This window comes from Schistocerca serialis, chromosome 2, assembly GCF_023864345.2.
Source record: "Schistocerca serialis cubense isolate TAMUIC-IGC-003099 chromosome 2, iqSchSeri2.2, whole genome shotgun sequence".
Taxonomy (NCBI): domain Eukaryota; kingdom Metazoa; phylum Arthropoda; class Insecta; order Orthoptera; family Acrididae; genus Schistocerca; species Schistocerca serialis.
The window spans coordinates 722,454,288-722,475,845 of record NC_064639.1 but is presented as its reverse complement, the minus strand read 5'-3'; the positions used below and the strand labels follow the sequence as shown (position 1 = coordinate 722,475,845).

General features: G+C 46.0%; 1 protein-coding gene across 4 annotated transcripts in view; it reads right to left on the bottom strand.

Moving 5' to 3' along the window:
• The window catches only part of LOC126457914 (run domain Beclin-1-interacting and cysteine-rich domain-containing protein), a 209,873-nt gene that overhangs the window by 126,808 nt on the left and 61,507 nt on the right, over positions 1 to 21,558 (bottom strand). For 3 of the 4 annotated variants that reach the window (XM_050094600.1, XM_050094602.1, XM_050094601.1), the window contains exon 3: positions 13,972 to 14,123. The exons of the other annotated variant lie outside the window; for it this stretch is intronic. In XM_050094600.1, the coding sequence (XP_049950557.1) occupies positions 13,972 to 14,123 (152 nt within the window). The remainder of the gene's footprint in view (positions 1 to 13,971; positions 14,124 to 21,558) is intronic. 4 annotated transcript variants of the gene reach the window in all.

Sequence of the window (21,558 nt, the reverse complement as noted above, 5' to 3'; positions counted from 1 at the left end):
GATGCTGAGAGACGCCTGGTATTTTGTCGATGAGCTGATATGTAAATACGTTGTGATCCCTTCTTCTTCGCACACACTCTCTTTACAGATGAGCCAAACTTTGACAACAGGGGAGGAGTCAATCTCCGTAACACACACTACTGGGTGGTAGCAAATCCTCACTGGCAACAAGACCACCAAACACAGAGATGGTGGTCAAACAATCTCTGGGTGGGCATAGTTGGAGATTATGTGATAGGTCCTGTTTTTTGTGGCAAAATGTTAAACAGCTTGTGCTACCTTCATATTCACAAGAATCTGGTGTCTCCTTTAATAGAAAATATCCCCCTAGACATATGAGCACATATGTGGTTTCAAACATGATGGCACCCCTGCAATCAGGTCTTACCAGTCAGAAGGTACCTTAACGCAACTTACCCGAATCGATGGATTGGTATCAGTAGCACAATATATGAATTCCCATCAAGATTGACAGACTTGACACCACTGGACTACTTCTTATTGGGACCTGTGAAGCAGAAGGTGTGCTCCACTCCCCCTACGATGACAGAAGATATGAGAGAAAGGATTGTGGTGGCTTTCCAGGCAATCACCCATCAGACATTGAATGATGTCAAGACCAGTTAGCAAAAGAAAGTGGAAATGTGCATTAGGCAAAATGGACAGTTGATCAAGCATCTGAGATCCTAAATTTCCAGTGAGAACCATGTTGATCAGATCTTTTCAGGCTTAACAATGTGCAAAGTCCACTGGGCAACCTCCACATGATGCACATTGCAGTCCACTGATGCCAATGATATTTGCTTTCAGGTTAAACCATACAGAAGAATTTCAAGGCCATTTCAAGTTCATGAAAATTTCACCAGTGGACAGAATTCAGAAACCACACAAGATTTTCACTGAAAATTTTTCTCGATCTCCCTCCGTTCTCGAGATACTGGCAACCTGGGAAAGTTGCAATGAAGTGGCCCCTGGCAACAAACCATTGGTTTATCAAAAAAAATATTCCTACAAACAATGCATTTTTTTCACGTGGAATACGAATATGGAATAAAAAATACGGATTTCCATTTTTAAAAAATGAACCTGAACTTGACCTTGAAAATAGCATTCAAGGTCATTCAAGCTAACCACTCCATGACCCCCTTCGAATCTTACAACTTTTACTAGAGACTTTTTGTTGCAGAATTGTGCCACTCCAGAGATATTGGCCAGTATAGATTAAAATGGGACACCTTGTATAGGACAAACAACATGTACTGTACAGCAACTGTGTATTTAACACCAGCCACACACCCACATTCTACAGCCCAGCAAACTAGCAGTGGCTGCGGTGTTGTGATAAACACTGTGTGTGGCTGGTGCAGTGATTAACGCAGCTACCTAGTAAGCAAAAGATCCAGGTTTTCAGTCCCAGTCCAGCACATGTTTTCACTCATCATTACTGATTCCTGCTAACGTCCCAATGCACAACAATAATCCCTCCCCTTTCCATTCCTTTCCTTTCGTCCTTCACCACTTCAAAATTATATATAATGTATCACAGTTACAGATTCTGCATTGTGTCACAGATGCCACACATTCATATAAAAGAAGTAAAGCTGTGAGGGCAGATCGCGAGTCATGCTGGGATTGCTCAGTAGGCAAAGGACTTGTCCATGAAAGGCAAAGATCCCAGTTTCAACTCTCAGTATGGTACAGAGTTTTAATCTGCCATGAAGTTTCAAATCAGCACACACTCACCTGCACAATGGAAATTCTTTCTGGAGTATGAAATTTGTTGTACTTTTTAACTTTTCACTTAAATGCAAGATGAAAATAAACACGAGTAATAATACGATTAAACATGGATATCAGTTTTTAACAGCACTGGAAAAATTAGAAGTTTATGTGAATTATGTTATATAAGTTTCATGTTTACAGTTTGGATAGCACATGACAAAAACATTTTCTGTTTTATTGAATAGTCTTGTGTGTTTAACTGAATGCTTTTGATAATTCCAGTGCAATGGAAAAGAGTGAAGAAGCTTGTGAAGACAGTACTGAATGCAGAAGAAATATAAGAATTAACATAGGTATGTATTAGAGGAATTCAATAAATAATGCAACACATTTTCTTTCTTGGCCAATTTCAGTTGAAAAAAATGTAGAATTTATTATGGAGCATCAAAGAATATTCCCACTTCAGCCCCTACAGTTTCAGGAAGCTCTGGTAGGTGACGATGTTACACATAGCCTTCAAAATGGCATCTGTAACGGAGTTGCCTTCCCAGCAGAGAACTGTCATCGAGTTTCTTTCGGCAGAAAACCAGATATTAATAGGTGCTTGCAGAATGTCTACGGAGATCTAGCAGTAAACAAAAGCATGGTGACAAGAATGAAATTTTCACTCTGCAGCGAAATGTGCGCTGATATGCCAGGAAGTTTCAAAAACATGGTAAGTTTCCAGAATGAGATTTTCACTCTGTAGCAGAGTGTGCGCTGATATGAAACTTCCTGGCAGATTAAAACTGTGTGCCGGACCGAGACTCGAACTCGAGACCTTTGCCTTTCGCGGGCAAGTGCTCTACCAACTGAGCTACCCAAGCACGACTCACGGCCCAACCTCACAGCTTTACTTCCGCCAGTACCTCGTCTCCTTGCCCGCAAAAGGCAAAGGTCTCGAGTTCGAGTCTCGGTCCGGCACACAGTTTTAATCTGCCAGGAAGTTACATGGTAGTTGTTGGGCAAGGCATCTGTCATGATCACAACCTGTATGGTCTCGCAAATGGCGGTTCGTCGCAATTTTGGAACACGGATATTCTAATTCTAGGTGACTGACAGATCGGAATTAAACACCTCACTGCACAGCTGGACATCTCTTTTTGGTAGTGCTGACACACATGTCCACCAGTGGGGTAGCTGAAACATGTATGCCTATTGGGTTCCTCACCTCCTGCAGAAGACGATAAAGAGCAATACAGGATCATCTGTGGGGAATTTCTAATGTGTTACGAGGCTGATGTTTTTTGTTGAATATTGTCATGGATGATGAAACGTGAGTTCATCACTTTGCACTGTAAACAAAATGGCAATCCACGGAGTGGCACCACATCACCTCTCCTTAAAAAAAAAATTTCCAAAGCTGCACACTCAGCAAGTCAAGTCATGGTGACAGTCTTCTGGGACTTTCAAGGGGTTATTTTGTTTGATATCCTCCCTCATGGTGCAACAATCAACTTTGAAGTGTACTGTGCTACCCTCAGGAAACTGAAGATACAATAACTTCAGTGTGTTCATCGTCACAAAAATGCAAAGTTGACATTGTCCATGACAATGCAAGAACTCATAAAAGTCTGCGCACTGAAGAGGAGCTCACAAAACTTCAATGGACTTTCTTCTTCATCTACCCTTCGGGCTGGATCGCACACCTTCTGACTTCCATTTGACCCACTGAAGGATGCACTCCATGGGAAGCAGTAGATTATATCAGATTAGATTAGATTAATACTTGTTCCATAGATCACGAATACGACACTTCGTAATTATGTGGAACGTGTCAGGTTAATAAAAGAAGTCTGTACAAGATATTACATTACACAAAATATTGCATGACACTAATGTTTAAGCAGTAGTAGTAGTAGTTTTTTTTTCTTAATTTGTATCTAAAAATTCAGCCAATGAGTAGAAGGAGTTGCCATCTAGAAATTCTTTTGATGCTGTTTGGTAGGTGACCAAAGACTTTTGTGGCAGCATAATTTACCCCTTTCTGTGCCAAAGTCAGATTTAACCCTGCATAGTGAAGATCATCCTTTCTCCTGGTGTTATAGCTATGCACACCGCTATTACTTTTGAACTGGGTTGGATTATTAACAACAAATTTCATAAGTGAATATATATACTGTGAGGTTACTGTGAGGATCCCTAGATCCTTACACAGATGTCTGCAGGATGAACGTGGGTGGGCTCCCGCAATTATTCTGATTACACGTTTTTGAGCAATGAATACTTTTCTACTCAATGATGAATTACCCCAGAATATGACGCCATATGAAAGCAGTGAGTGAAAGTAGGCATAGTAAGCTGATTTACTGAGATTCTTATCACCAAAATTTGCAATAACCCTAATAGCACACGTAGCTGAACTCAGACGTTTCAGCAGACCATCAATGTGTTGCTTCCAGTTTAACCTCTAATCAATGGACACACCTAAAAATTTTGAAAATTCTACCTTAGCTACAGACTTCCGTTCAAAGTCCATATTTATTACTGGAGTTGTGCCATTTACTGTACGGAACTGTATATACTGCGTTTTATCAAAATTTAAAGAGAGTCCGTTTGCTGAGAACCACTTAATAATTTTGTGAAAAACATCATTTACAATTATATCACTTAGTTTTTGGTTTTTGGATGTTATTACTTTACTAGTATCATCAGCAAAATGAACTAACTTTGCATCTTCATCAATGTGGAATGGTAAATCATTAATGTATATCAAGAACAGTAAAGGACCTAAGACCGAACCCTGTGGGACCCCGTACTTGATAGCCTCCCAGTTTGAGGAATCAGCTGTTGTTTTAACATTACATGAACCACTTATTTCAACTTTCTGCATTCTTCCAGTTAAGCGCGAATTAAACTATTTGTACACTGCCCCACCCAAACCATAATGATTTAGCTTATCTAAAAGAATTCCATGATTTACACAATCAAAGGCCTTTGAGAGATCACAAAAAATACCAATGGGTGATGTCCGGTTATTCAGAGCATTTAATAATTGATCAGTGAAAGCGTATATAGCATTTTCTGTCGAAAAGCCTTTCTGAAAACCAAACTGACATTTTGTTAGTACTTTATTTTTACAAATATGGGAGGCTACTCTCGAATACATTACTTTCTCAAAAATTTTTGACAGAGCTGTCAGAAGAGAGATTGGGCAGTAGTTGTTGACATCTGACGTATCCCCCTTATTATGCAATGGTTTTACAATGGCGTATTTCAGTCTATCGGGGAAAACACCCTTCTCCAAAGAGCTATTACATACGTGGCTGAGAATCCTACTTATCTGTGGGGAACAAGCTTTAAGTACCTTGCTGGAAATGCCATCAATTCCGTAAGAGCTTTTACTTTTCAGTGAGTTTATTATTTTACTGATTTCAGAGGGAGAGGTTGGTGGAATTACAGTTGTTTCAAACTGCACAGGTATGGCCTCTTCTATTAGTAGCCTTGCCTCTTCTAGTGAAGATCTAGATCCTATTTTCTCCACAACATTTAAAAAATGATTATTGAAAATATTTTCAATTTCTCATTGTTTGTTAGTACAGTTGTCATTCAGTTTTATGGCACTAAAATCTTCCTGTGCTCTTGGTTGCCCTGTTTCCCTTTCAATAATATTCCAAATTGCTTTAATTTTATTATCAGAGTTACTGATCTCAGACATGATACACATGCTTCTGGACTTTTTAATAACTTTTCTTAGTTTTTATAATATTGAACAATTTCGGGGTCAGTACTCCCTCTTGCTGTTAGATACAGTTCTCTTTTACAGTTGCAAGATATTCTTATTCCTTTAGTTAGGCAAGGTTTTTTTATATGTTTTCTTGGAATTATGTTTAACTATTTTCTTGGGAAAACAATTTTCAAATAACCTTAAAAATGTATCGTGAAATAAGTTATATTTCAAGTTTGCATCGGGTTCCTTATACACTTCATCCCAGTCTAGCTGCTGTAGGCTTTCCCTAAAGTTTGCAATATTTATATTGTTAACTGAACGCACTGCTTTGAAAGTCTGATTTGATATACTGCATGGAGGTATGTCATGTACTGTAACTAGCTGTGCACCATGCTCTGAAAGACCATTCTCAACGGGATAAGCATTTATGTCCTTAGACTTATCTTGGTCTATAAAAAAGTTATCTATCAATGTACTGCTGTTCTTTGTTATCCGAGCAGGAAAATCAATGACGGAGCTCAAATTGAAAGAACTGAGTAATACTACAAGGTCATTCTTCCTATTACACTCTTTCAGGGAATCAACATTGAAATCCCCACAAATGATAATTTCCAGAATGAGATTTTCACTCTGCAGCGGAGTGTGCCCTGATATGAAACTTCCTGGCAGATTAAAACTGTCTGCCGGACCGAGACTCGAACTCGGTCCCGAGTTCGAGCCTCGGTCCTGAGTTCGAGTCTCGGTCCGGCACACAGTTTTAATCTGCCAGGAAGTTTCAAATGATAATTTGCTTCCCCCCGTCTGACAGATGGCACAACAAAGCATCCAAGTTTTCTAGAAATAGCTGGAAATTCCCTGAGGGGGACCCATACACTGTTACAATTATGAAAGTGCCATCATCTAGTTTAAGTTCAGTGGCATATGCTTCCATATGTTGCTCTACACAAAATTTTTTAGTTTCTAAATTTTTTACACTGTGGAAGCTTTTGACATATATGGCAACTCCTCCTCTCATCATATTATCTCTGGTTACATGTGCAACTAATTTGTACCCATTGATGCTAACCTTTTGCATATCAGTGGCAATGTGATGCTCAGACAGGCATAGTACATCTATTACATTCTCAGTTTCTATATCTTCTAAACAAAGCAGAAGCTCATCAATTTTATTCTTCAGTCCCCCAATATTTTGATGAAATACACTAACATTATTTTTCACTTTACTTTTGTGAGTTTCTTGAACTTTTTTAACATCTTTAGTACTTGCCTGGCTGAGTTTCCCACTGGACACTGATCTTACACTAAAAAAGAGTTTCCACCATGAGATGTAGTTCCTGCCCCTTTAAATTTTCTGCTATCAGCCCAGCCAGTTTACCCTTCCCTTTCTTGTTGAGGTGTAGGCCATGTCTAGTAGAGTCCAACCTACGGAGTGAATCAACAGGAACCACACCAATGTATGACCCTGCGCCAGATACAAGTAGCCGTTCCAACTCCAAATTAACTCTCCTGACAGAAGAGCTCAAATGAGGTCGGTCGTGGCGCTCCAGAACTGACACAAACCCAACACTGGTATGACTCGATGTTGATGCAATCTTTGCCAGGTCACACTCTATGCTGTACCCCGGATCTCTGTCAATACTGTTGCCCGGCCCACCCACAACAACCACGGTATCTTCCTTAGTAAAGCCTCTACATAGTGAACCTAAATCCTCTGTAACCTGCCCCAGTCCAGCACTAGATTTGAAAAAACTTGTGACCTGATATTCTGACCCTAATTCATCCCGCAGAAGTTGGCCTACACCCCTAGCATGCGAACTACCTAGCAACACGACTTTCTTTCTCTTTGCAGACTTTCCTACATTTGTTATAACGTCAAGTTTAACACATATATTTCAGAACGACACAACACACATAAGTCACAGAGTAAGTTGACAAGCAAGACATGTGTACAAGTTAGCATTCGAATGAGCACTGAGTCCCAGTCTAGCGGCCGCTGCTCGGCTGGCCGCTTAGGTGGTGCAGCTGCTGCATGGCTGGCAGACAGCGCTGCCCATAGAGGACGCGCGTAATTGCACGGCGGCGCTTTGAATGATCGGCGAGTCACAACAATTTTCCCCGCTTTGAGATTGTTGCACTGGTCTTGATGGACGTGTCCTGGAGATGGCTAACGTCCATAGGCGTTGTTGGACTCGCCGTAAAGTCTCGAGGAGCAGTCTTCCTGTACGCACAGAAGTGTCCCCGATGATAACGGGTCGAGATGACAGGAGACGTAGGGGTCGAATCTGCTGGGGTCCCATGCACCAATCTGCCCGTTGCGGCAAGTCCAGTTGATATGACAGGAGACATGGGCGATGTGTCGGCATCCGTTGGAGGAGGAGGCGAGTAGATTTGCTCTGACAGAGGATGATCATCCGGTTCCTGCATGGGCACGTCTCCTGGTGGCGTCCGTTCTTGTGCTGGCATTGCGATGACGGTGAAAGGGCTGCGTTGTGAGTATTGAGAGATGCCAAGATCCCGAGCGTCAGGTAGAGCCAAAGGTGGTGTAGCGGCATTCGGAACAGGCGTTGCTGGCACACGAGGCTGAAGCTGGTCCGAATGACACACTGCAACACCCGTGTCCAACTGGATTTCATACAGGCGTCTGCCACGGTGTCTGAAGATACGGCCCGGGCTCCATTTTGGACGCCTGCCATATCCCCGTACCCAGACGAGGTCGTCATCGGTGAACCGGCCAAGTGAAGGCACCCGCGGCCGTGAGGTTGAAGGCCGCAGAAGATGAAGTAGCGTGCGGGGCTGTCGGCCATGTAAGAGCTCAGCCGGGCTGTGGTCGCCCACGGGGGGAAACGGTAAGATGCCAGAAACTGGAGAAGCGCATCATCAGCAGCAGAAGAAGTCAGAAGTTTCCGCATCTGAGCCTTAAATGTGCGGATCAGTTGTTCAGCCTCACCGTTGGATTGTGGACGGAACGGCGGGGCCGTGACATGCATAACGCCGTGACGAGCACAAATATCCGCAAATTCGGAAGAGGCAAATTGCGGACCATTATCAGTAGCAGGAGTAGAGGGGAGGCCTTCCAAAGAAAAAATGTGGGCGAGAGCACTGGTGGTTGCCGCGGTGGTAGGCGACGTGCAACGGACAATGAAAGGAAAGTTAGAGTAGGCGTCAATTACAAGGAGCCAATAAGTACCTAAAAAGGGTCCCGCAAAGTCAGCATGAATGCGCTCCCAGGGCTTCTCAGGCAAAGGCCACAGTGACAAAGATGACTTCGGGGCAACGGCCTGTGGCGCACAAGGGCCGCAGGCAGCGACCATGTGTGCTATTTCAGAGTCGATGCCAGGCCAGTACACATGACGGCGCGCCAGAGATTTTGTGCGAGACATACCCCAGTGCCCTCGGTGAAGGAGGCACAAGACCGAAGCACGCAAAGACGCAGGTACCACAACACGCGGCGAAGCATTGTCAGTGGAGAGGAGGATAACACCATCCCTAGCCGTGAGGCGGTAGTGCAAAGTGTAGTAGTTCCGCAACAGATCAGAAGTCTCAGCGGACGGGCGATCTGGCCAACCCTTCTGAATACAGCGTAAAACCCGGGAGAGGGTAGGGTCAGAAGCCATAGCCAGCCTGTCCCCAGTGATGGGGAACCCGTCCACAACCCGCTGCTCGGCAACATCCAGGTGGAAACACAAAAGTTTGTCCGTATCGAATGCCTGATCAGGACCCATGGGAAGGCGAGACAGAGCATCAGCTTTTGCATGTCGAGCCGTTGGCCGGAAATGAATCTCATAATTGAAATAAGACAATTAAAGAGCCCAACGCTGGAGGCGGTGTGCAGCCTTGTCGGGAAGTGATGTTGATGGATGAAACAAGGAAACAAGTGGTTTGTGATCCGTAACAAGATGAAATTTTGAGCCATAGAGAAAAACACCAAACTTAGAAGAGCATAAATAATGGCCAAAGCTTCTTTCTCAATTAGAGAATACTTTTGTTGGGCATCCGTGAGCATTTTGGAGGCGTAAGCAATGGGTTGTTCCAAACTGTCAGAAAAACGGTGCGCAAGGACTGCACCGACCCCATATTGAGAGGCGTCTGTGGCAAGAACAAGATGTTGGCCAGATCGATAAGTAGCCAGGCACGGGGCCTGTTTCAGCATAGTCTTCAATTTCTGGAAAGCCGCTTCGCATGACGCGGACCAGTGAAAAGGCACGTTTTTATGCAACAGGCGATGCAATGGCTAAGCCACCGAAGCCGCAGACAGCAAAAACTTGCGATAGTATGCTATTTTCCCCAAGAAGGCCTGCAGTTCCTTAACAGATGTATGGCGAGGAAGGGCATCGATCGCAGCGACAGTTTGCTGAAGCGGACGAATACCATCCCGAGAGAGTTGAAACCCCAAGTACGTGATAGATGCCTGAAAAAAATGTGATTTCTGAAGATTACACTTAAGACCGGCAGTCTGTAAGACATGAAAAAGTGTGCGGAGATTTTGAAGATGTTCTTCAGTGGTGGAGCCAGTGACAACAATGTCGTCCATGTAATTGATACACCCAGGGACAGGGAGCAATAATTGTTCCAAGAATCGCTGAAAGAGAGCAGGGGCACTAGCAACCCTGAATGGCAAGTGTTGGTATTGATAGAGGCCGAAAGATGTATTAAGGACCAGAAACTGCCGGGAAGCAGCGTCGAGAGGAAGTTGATGATACGCTTCTGACAGGTCAATTTTAGAAAAATACTGGCCTCCATCAAGTTTAGTGAACAGTTCTTCAGGACGGGGCATAGGGTAAGTGTCGATGAGGCATTGAGAATTTACAGTGGCTTTGAAATCGCCACAGAGACGAATATCACCATTTGGCTTAGCAACGACAACAACAGGAGAGGACCACTCACTGGAAGTGACAGGAAGCAAGACCCCTGAAGTAGTGAGACGATCCAACTCCCGTTTTACCCGATCACGAAGGGCCACAGGAATGGGCCAAGCCCGAAAAAACTTAGGTCGAGCAGTGGGTTTGAGCGTGATATGAGCTTCAAAGTCGTTTGCATGGCCTAACCCAGGAGAAAAAAGGGACGAAAATGTTGTCGACAAGGAATCCAGTTGAGCATAAGGAATAGCATCAGAGTCAATATTGACAGAGTCATCTATGGAGAACCCAAAAACGCGAAAGGCATCGAAACCAAAAAGATTTTCTGCATTGCTCTGGTTGACCACAAATATGGGAACAGTGCGAACGACGGATTTGTAAGATACCTCAGCATTAAACTGTCCAAAGAGAGAAATCTTCTGTTTATTGTATGTCCTTAATTGCCGAGTGACAGGTGACAGGAGTGGAGAACCCAACTGAAGATATGTCTGAGAACTAATTATAGTGGCAGCAGAACCGGTATCCACTTGCATGCGAACAGCTCGACCAAGGATTTGGACAGTGAGGAATAACTTCCCTGAAAGGGAAGAAGTGCAATTGAGAGACAACACAGAATCAGAATCAGCATCATGTTCATGAACATCATGTATGCGGTCGGATTTGCAAACGGAAGACACATGACCTTTCTTTTTGCAATTGTGACACACAGCCCAACGTTGGGGACAATCCTCGCGTGAATGTTTCGTAAAACACCGCGGACATGAAGGAAGTTGCCGGGGGTTTTGCTGCAGCTTCTTAGCGGGTTGTTTACGGCTAGGCCGAGGCTGCGCGTGGGAGCGTACTGCGGCCACATCGGCCGGTGGGGATGCGCCGCACGCGTCGTCAACAGCGCACAGAGGTTGTATTTCCGCGACATCACCCCATGCCTCTATTTGCGCCCCAGCGGCACGAGAAATTTCAAAAGACTGCGCAATGGAGAGAACTTCATCTAGAGTCGGATTCGCCAACTGAAGGGCACGTTGCTGAACTTCTTTGTCGGGCGCTGGCCGAATAATAGCATCTCGTACCATGGAATCGGCATAGGATTCTCTGTGAATGTCAGTAACAAATTGACACTTTCGACTGAGGCCGTGAAGTTCAGCAGCCCAAGCACGATAGGATTGATGTGGCTGTTTTTGACAACGATAAAAGGCAACACGAGAGGCTACCATGTGCGTTTGCTTTTGAAAATAGACAGACAGAAGTGAGCACATTTCAGCAAAGGACAAAGATGCAGGATCCATCAAAGGAGCCAATTACGACAACAACCAATACATTTGAGGTGAAATCCAGGAGAGGAACAGAGACTTACATGGTTGGTCATCCGTGACATGAAATGCCAAGAAGTGCTGTCGAAGACGTTTTTCGTAATCAGACCAGTCTTCCGCCGTCTGGTCGTAAGGAGGAAAAGGAGGTATAGCCAACGTCGAGAAACGCCCAGCATTTGATGCCACGACGAAATCGCGAATCGCCGCTGTTAGAAGCGTTTGATGTTCAAGGAGATTTTGCAATAGTTGCTCGACAGTAGCCATAGAACCCTGTGGGTCAACGGTGAAAAGGAAAAATCCACTACCTCGTCAACAATTGTTATAACGTCAAGTTTAACACATATATTTCAGGACGACACAACACATATAAGTCACAGAGTAAGTTGACAAGCAAGACATGTGTACACGTTAGCATTCGAATGAGCACTGAGTCCCAGTCTAGCGGCCGCTGCTCGGCTGGCCGCTTAGGTGGCGCAGCTGCTGCATGGCTGGCAGACAGCGCCGCACGTAGAGGACACGCGTAATTGCGCGGCGGCGCTTTGAATGATCGGCGAGTCACAACAACATTCTTATTCAATTTGCTGCTGAAAGCTTGTTGAGCCCTGTCTACATCTACTTCTGTGAGAGGCTCGTCAGTTTCTGACTGAGGCAACAGGTCAAACCTATTTTGTTCATTAATAACAAAGCTGTCAGAAGAATTTCTTGGCCTGTTCCTTACGCCTGTTGCCACTTCCCACCCCCGTTTACCCTTCTCCCCCCTTAACCTGCCCAGTTCTCGCCTAGCCTCATCTAACTCAGCCTGAAGGGCAGCAATTTTCCCCTCCTGTTCCACAATCTTTCTATCTCTACTGCATAGCCTACAGAACCACTGATGAGTCTCGCTCATTTTCCCAATTCCCACGCCACTACAATCGCCCCAATGAAAAGAGTTACTACATCCATCACACCAGACCCCGGAGCTAACGATTCTACGGCACATCAGGCACTTTACACTCATGGTACAAATCGATTTTAGTGACAGAAAGACAATTAAGTTACCGGAAAACAATGAAAATACGTGTACGAAAAATTAGGCCTACTCGCGACTATGTAAACAGTGGTTCAGAAGTTTTTTACTGGAAATAACTTAAGAGATGACGATACTCTACAGATATAAAGGGGCAGCAAACGTATTTAGCACACTAAACTATCAGTAAATGCACTTGAAATTGCGGTATGAAGTTTAATCCGAAAGCTCAAAAGTTCGGCTGGCCATGATATGTAAACAAAATGAACTTTACATGATTACTGTGAAAATACGCGAGTAAGACAAGAACCTTTAATGGTACACTTGAAGAGCACTGTAATTAACGTAATAAATTAGTTTAAAGTGTTAAAAACAGTTTATTACTACTTAAATTACTTATCTTGTACGAGAGCTGTGACTCAGATGTCAGTACACGGATGAGAGGGTGTTACTGATGCACAAGATGTTGGCTCCGAAGTCAACCAGTAGAGTGGTACCACAAAGGCATAACAGGCCTATCAGCAATGTGGTGTAAGGATGTCACATTGAATGCATATTGTGTTGAAAAATAGGGTTTTGTAGCTAACAGAGTGGGGAATAATATATTGTATTGGAATACTGAATAAAGCCAACCTGCTTTTGGCGAAAAAGGTGTGTTGCATTACTTACTGAAGGCCCCTCGTGGCAATCCAGTGAGAGTACTTCTGTGCAATATGTGCCTAAACTTGAATGCTAGCCAAAGAATAATGTGATAAATGGTACTGTATACATATTAACCAATACTTACATTTTTACTTGCGCCATTTTACACCTTATAACTGACTGAAGTATAAAGAATTCCTATCAACACGTGTTACTCAGCTTATGCATTTACAAGTCCTCCTTAAAATGTGACAATGCTTCACGAGTCTCAACAGAAAGGAACTGAAGAACTTTAAGGGCCAGGAAAGATAAGGAACACGCCATGGCTTACAGACTGTATGAAGGAAATTAGGGGCAGGAGAGTAGGTTGCTGTGATTCACTGTTGAGACTCAAAAGTGGAAACATTATCCACAATCAGAGCAAAATAACATGACTGTGGTGGTGGTGGTGGTGGTGGTGGTGGTGGTGGTGGTGAGAGGGAGGTGGGTGGGGGGGGGGGGGGGGGGGCAGTGGAGGGGGATCTGAACTATAAAGAAGGGATAATATAGGATAAAAGATGCTAATGTATACAAATACCAGAAAAATATAAAGACTGAAGAATAACAGGGAAAAATTTACTGCTGTAGAGATAATGTTGAAGAACCAAGAGAATATTGGTTACACAGAATGTTCTATAGTTTTGTACAGTATCTGCATATATAAAAAGTAAATAATCCAGATGTAATTACCTTTTGTATATCCATATTAAAGCTTTCTCATTCACATTTGGTGGCAGATTATAGACAGTTCTGTCAAAGTCAGTGAGAAAGGTGGGAGAGACAGCAAGAGAAGGCTGAAGCCAGTTAAGACCTTGAATGAATATCCAACAGTCTGGTTCTCCCTAAAAGAAAAAGAGATATTACACTGAAATAAGCATTACAACAAACATGGCAAAAAAAGTATGTTTTCTTTTATATCTATCTGCTACTCTTATACCAATACACAGCGAGATTTTACAAAGCACAACTCTGATACTAAAAATGGGAGTGTAACTGAAAGATGAGTTTTAACAATGAAGACTAAATGCTGAGAGAAGCTTAACAACAAATTACAAGACATGTATTATAATAATCTGATGGCATTCGCAAATTTCTGAAAACTCCTACAAAACTTTAGTGGCCGCTGCCGAAGAACTGATATGTCTTTTCAAAAATTATGTGAAATTGGAACATACATTAATATGACATTATTTTGTAAAACACTTAACTGCCACTCTATTGAAATTCAGAAACAATGCAGAAAATGCTGATCACATTAGAACTAGGGTGACCAAGTGTACACCACTTCCTCAGATTTAACACTTTACTATTGTGCAACCTAATGAGAAAAGAACATATGCGTTCAGTATAAACTATTATACATATAACAGCTTTAGCTGAGGTAAGGTCATATGTACATGGATTTAAAAAAAAAAATTATGAGAGAAGGTCAATGAACTTTCAGCAGCAGATTCATTATTTACATTTCCAAAAGGACAAGTCTCTATTTAATAGAGAAGTAGGATCGAAATTCAGTGACCCAAGAACCAACAGAGAGATCAGAAAAGTAGGATTAGCTGCCAAGTTGCATGTAAGTTAATAAAACACTGGGATAGAGCCCCATCAAGAACAAGTGAAGGAAGATAAGGGTGTAATGCCCACTTGATAATGAGGCTGAGAGATGGACAAGCAGCTCAGATTGGATGATAAAGTAGGCTATAAGCTTCTTCATTATCAAAGGAACAATTCTGGTATTCACGAAAATTAGGAAAGTGAGATAAAATCTACAGCTGTATCTCTGGACGGAAATTGGAGCTCTGCTTCTCTTAAATGTGAGTCCTTGTGCCACCTCGCTTATATATATAAAAAAAAAGAATGAAAAGAAAATTGTTCTTATAGCAGACACAACATTGCGCAAACCTGAACTTCGAGGTGTAAACTTTAAATAAGTTTTGATACTGGAAGTATTTGGATAGTGTGACAAAATATAGTTTGCTATTAAAATAATGCTGGATTGTGAACTACAGTCATAAAGATAGTCTAACAAAACTAACTGATAATAGTAGAAAATACAAACTGTCAAACTTTGGTCAATTCTTGCCAGATAGCTGAATAATAATTGAAAGCCTTATATAAAGCAATAATACTAACTAGAAGGCAAATATTCAGTTGGAAAAGAAATATTAAACTTTTTGGAATTTACAATCTTTAGAACTCCTGCAGTTACAGTGCTGTACTGACTGCTCTAAAATAATAGAAAATTGTATTATTATACATGATTACATATTATGATGCCAACAACTATCAAAACTTCCTTGCTCACAGCTATTGTTCAGAATTTTGGACATTCCACAAAGCATATTTTTCTGCTTGACATTTTATCTCCTGTAGCTGGAGACATCTCCTGGGAGTAGACAACATTCCATTAGAACTACTGATGGCCTTGGGAGAGCCAGTCCTGACAAAACTCTACCATCTGGTGAGCAAGATGTACGAGACAGGCGAAATACCCTCAGACTTCAAGAAGAATATAATAATTCCAATCCCAAAGAAAGCAGGTGTTGACAGATGTGAAAATTACCGAACTATCAGTTTAATAAGCCACGCCTACAAAATACTAACACGAATTCTTTACAGGTGAATGGAAAAACTGGTAGAAGCCGACCTTGGGGAAGATCAGTTTGGATTCCGTAGAAATGTTGGAACACGTGAGGCAATACTGACCCTACGACTTACCTTAGAAGCTAGATCAAGGAAAGGCAAACCTACGTTTCTAGCATTTGTAGACTTAGAGAAAGCTTTTGACTATGTTGACAGAAATACTCTCTTTCAATTTCTGAAGGTGGCAGGGGTCAAATACAGGGAGCAAAAGGCTATTTACAATTTGTACAGAAACCATGTGGAAGTTTTGAGTCAAGGGGTGTGAAAGGGAAGCAGAGGTTGGAAAGGGAGTGAGACAGGTTTGTAGCCTATCCCCGATGTTATTCAATCTGTATATTGAGCAAGCAGTAAAGGTGGTGGTTGTTGGGATGTTTAAGGGGGACTAAACAGCTAAGGTCATCAGTCCCCCATTCCAAAAACAGGCGAGACATAAATTTGCGGAGCAGGTAAAACCCCAAGGGGAAGGAGACTTCCCCCCAGGCACTGAAAGAACTCAAAGGCAGCAACGAACACTACAGACAAGAAGAGTACAGATGAACACCAGACAGAAAGAAACGGAAGAAAAGAAGATGGCCGGAGACTGGTTGACTGACCACGAGAACAAAAAAAAAAGGGAAAGAGTCAACCATCCGACTACGCACTAAAATCTGCAACCAAATATGAGAGACTCAAGGACAAGAGACACAGAAAGGGAAAGGTGCAGGACCTCCCTAAATGGAACCATAAAAAGGACTACCACGGATAAAATTTAAAACGTCGTGAGCCATGGAGGCATCGTCGCATAAAACCAAAGGCAAAGTGCCCGGGAGATTAAAAGACTGCCGGAGGGTGCGCAGTCGGGGACACTCCAACAAAATGTGGGCGACCGTCAGCCGGGACCCACACCGACACACAGGGGGATCCTCCTGACGCAAAAGATGGCCGTGCGTCAGGCAGGTATGGCCGATGCGGAGCCGACACAGGATACAGAGTCCCTGCGAGAAGCCCGCAGGGAGGACCGCCACACATCGGTTGTCTCCTTAACAGCCCACAGTTTATTCGGGGATGTCAGGCCACGCCACTCATCAGCCCACATTCCAAGCACCTTACTGTGCAACACCAACTGCTGATCACGAGCCGGGAGGCCAATCTCCAAAGCTGGGGCGTCGATCGCCCCTTTGGCCAGCCTGTCGACACGTTTGTTCCCCGGGATGCCAACGTGACCTGGCGTCCAAACAAAGACCACTGAACGACCAGAGCGGGTAATGGTGGAAACAGACTCCCGAATAGAGGACACCAGAGGAGAAGAGGTATAGCAGCGGTCGATGGCCTGGAGGCTGCTCAGGGAGTCACTGCAGATTACGATGGACGTACCTGAGCAGGAACGCATATGCTCAAGAGTACGCAATATGGCCACCAGCTCTGCAGTAAAAATACTGCAGCCAGCCGGCAAGGAGCGCTGTTCAACATGGGCAGCATGAGCAAAAGCGTAGGCAGTGCGACCATCAACCAGGGAACCATCAGTGTAGACAGTATCACAGCCCGAAAATGAGGCGAGGAGCGCAAGAAAATGGCGACGGAGGGCCACAGGCGGAACCGAGTCCTTGGGTCCCTGTGCCAAGTCCAGACGGACGGACGGCCGGGGCAAACACCAGGGAGGCGTAGGTGCACAGACCCGGAAGGGAGGCAGAAGAGGGAATGACCCCAGTTCTGACAGCAGGGAATGGACACGGACAGCTATGTAAAGCCTAGAGCGGGGTCGCCGTTCTGGCAGATGGAGGACCATGGGAGGGAAAAGCAGGCGATGACTGGGATGGCCCGGCGAGCAATGCACATGGACAGCATAGTCGGCGAGCAGTCGATGGCGGCGAATCTGCAGCGGGGGAACCCCGGCCTCCACCAGTAGACTATCCACGGGGCTCATACGGAAAGTGCCAGTTGCAAGCCGAACCCCACAGTGGTGTATGGGGTCCAACAACGTCAACACTGAGGGTGATGCAGACCCATAGGCCAGGCTCCCATAATCAAGCCTGGACTGCACAAGGGCTCTGTACAATCGCAACAGTGTGCAGTGATCTGCACCTCAAGACGTGTGGCTCAGGCAGCGGAGGGCGTTGAGATGCCGCCACCACTTTTGCTTCAGCTGAGTAATATGAGGAACCCATGTGAGCCGGGCATCAAAGACGAGTCCTAAGAAGTGGCTAGTGTCCACCACTTCAAGGAGGTGGCCGTCGAGGTAAAGTTCAGGATGAGGGTGGACCATCTGACGCCTGCAGAAGTGCATAACTCGAGTCTTGGCTGCAGAGAACTGAAAACCTTGAGTCAGAGCAGACGATGCTGCCTTGCGAACGGCGACTTGCAGGCTGCGTTCGGTGACGCCCGTAGTCGTTGAGGTAAATGAGATGCAGAAGTCGTCGGCATACAAAGAAGGAGACACCGACGACCCCACGGCTGCAGCCAGACCATTAATGGCCACTAGAAATAAGGAGACGCTCAACACCGAGCCCTGCAGGACCCCATTTTCCTGTATATAAGATGAACTAGAGGCGGCACCGACTTGCACCCGGAAAGAGCGGCGCAATAAAAAGGCTTGAAGAAAAGCCGGGAGCTGACCACGAAGACCCCACTCATGCAACGTAGCAAGGATGTGATGCCTCCATGTGGTGTCATACGCCTTCCGCAGATCAAAAAATACAGCAACGAGATGCTGACGTTGGGCAAAGGCCGTACGGGTAGCAGATTCCAGCCGCACCAAATTGTCCGCAGCAGACCGGCCCCGACGGAAGCCACCCTGGGATGGAGCAAGGAGACCGCACGACTCAAGGACCCAACACAAACGCCACCCCACCATACATTTGAGCAATTTGAACAAAACGTTGGTGAGGGTAATGGGATGATAGCTGTCCACTGCCAGTGGGTCCGCACCGGGCTTCAAGATGGGGACAATAACACCCTCTCGCCATTGCGACGGGAACATGCCCTCGCTCCAAATGCGGTTAAAGATGGTGAGGACGTGTGTCTGGCAGTCCCTGGAGAGATGCTTCAGCATCTGCACGTGGATGCAGTCTGGTCCTGGTGCTGTATCAGGGCAATCGGCGAGGGCAGCAAGGAATTCCCTCTTGCTGAAAGGAGCATTGTATTTTTCAGAACGACGCATGTGGAATGATAACGGCGTCTGCTCGGCTCGCTCCTTTAGAGAGCAAAAGGCGGGGAGGGAGGGGGGGGGGGGGGGTAAGTTGCAGTCGCTGAGCTCGTAGCAAAGTTCGCGGCAAAGTGTTCAGCAATGGCGGCAGCCTCCGTGCAAACAGCGCCGTCCAGGGAGATCCCAGGGACACCCATAGGGGTCCGGTATCCATAAATCCGGGACCACACGAGCGAGGGGGAGACACGGGAGCCCAAGGATGAGACATACCTCTCCCAGCACTCCTGCTTACGCCATGCAATAAGACGACAGGCCAAGGCACGGAGCCTCTTAAAGGCGATGAGGGTCTCCAGAGACGGGTGCCGCCTATGACGCTGGAGAGCCCGCCTATGGCCGCGAAAAGCCTCAGCAATCTCCGGCGACCACCAGGGTACAGCCTTCCTCCGAGGGAGACCAGAAGAGCAGGGGATGGCAGCCTCGGCCGCAGAAATGATTGACGTGGTCGACACAGGAACCACCTCATCAATATCACCCTGTGGGGGAGACGCAATGGTGGCAGCGGAAGTAAAAGCCGGCCAGTCAGCCCTGTTGAGAGCCCAGCGGGGCAGGCGCCCAGAAGAATGACACTGGGGCAGTGACAAATAGATGGGAAAATGGTCACTACCACACAGGTCAGGATGCACTCACCAGTGGAGGGATGGGACAAGTCTGGGGCTGCAAAGAGAGAGAGCGATGGCCGTGAACGAGCCATGGGCCACACTGAAATGCGAGAGAGCACTGGTGTTCACGAGGCTAAGGTCGAGCTGAGCCAACAAATGCTCCATGGCACGACCACGGTCATCGGAGACAGTCCCACCCCACAGAGGGTTGTGGGCATTGAAATCGCCCAGAAGCAGCAATGGTGGCGGAAGTTGAGCCAGCAGCGCAGCCAAGACATGTCGGGGGAGCTCCCCATCCGGAGGAATGTAAACAGAGCAAACAGTAATAGCCACCAAGAGCTCAACCCTGGCAGCGACTGCTTCTAAAGGCATCAGAAGGGGTACTGGCGAGCTACAGACAGAGTGGTGAACAAAGAGGCACACCCCACCTGACGCTCGTTGACAGGCAGCGCGGTTCTTATAGTATCCCCGATAACCGCGAAGGGCGGGGGTCCGCATTGCTGGAAACCAAGTTTCCTGCAGAGAAATGCAGAGAACAGGGGAAACACTCAGAAGCATCCGGAGCTCAGGCAGGTGGCGGAAATAACCGCTGCAGTTCCACTGGAGAATGGTAGCAGGAAGGGACTGGGAGGGCGTGAAGGCGACTAAGAGGCAGACGGCGCCTCAGAGCCAACTGCCGCCACCAGGGGAGAGTCAGCTGTGCCCAAAGGAAAGGCCCCCGAGGGTTCCGTGAGGGCGAGATCTGCGGCAGAGGTGAGGATCTCCACCTCATCCCCGGAGCCAGAACTATTTATAGCAGGCGGTACTGAAAAACGCCGGAATGTCCTTCTTCTTGGACACGTTCCGTTCCTTCTTCTCACGTCTGTCCTTAGGGTTAGAGGGCTGGGGGAGCTTCTCGGAAGGAGCGTCGGAGGCTGACGACGATGCAGAAGCCCTACGACCAGCAGGTGGCGGAACCTTCAGCCACTGACTGACATCCGGCTGGGTAGGAGAAGAAACAGAGGAAGGGAGAGCTCCGAGGGACCCCTTCCGCGAGAGAGGAACCGGCAGAGGCAACGCCGGGGGAGAAGGAGGGGGAGGGATCGAGCCCACCGGTTTTGGAGCAGATGTCACTCCTGAAGTAAGCGTGGGGGGAGCAACAGAAGAGGGTTTGCCCCCAACTGTTAAGGGGGCAACAGAGGAAGACTTTCCCCCAGACACGAGGGGGGCAGACAGAGATGCACGGCCCCGAGGGCCCACTGAAGGCGGCACAGGTGAGGCGACAACCGCCGCTCGCGAGGGTGACGATAACGTGGCTGCAGCATAAGATGTTCGAAAGGAAGCAGGATACAACCTTTCAAATTTCAGTTTTGCCTCTCGATAAGTAAGCCGGTCCAGGGTCTTAAATTCCATTATCTTCTGCTCCTTATGAAGAACGGGGCAATCCGGCGAGCACGGAGAGTGGTGCTCCCCACATTTGACACATACAGGCGGAGGCACACAAGGAGAATCGGGATGACAGGGGCGTCCACAATCTCAACATGTGGCGCTGGATGGGCAACGGGAGGACATATGCCCAAACTTCCAGCACTGGAAGCACCGCATTGGGGGAGGGACGAATGGCTTGACGTCACAATGGTAAACCATTACCTTGACCTTCTCGGGCAATATAGCACCCTCGAAGGCCAAGATAAAGGCACCGGTGGCCACCCTGTTAGTCTTGGGTCCTCTATGTACATGACAGACAAAACGTACACCACGTCGTTCCAAGTCGGCTCTCAGCTCGTCGTCGGATTGTAACAATAGGTCACGATGGTAAATAATCCCCTGGACCATATTTAAGCTACTGTGGGGAGTGACGGTAACAGGGGCGTCACC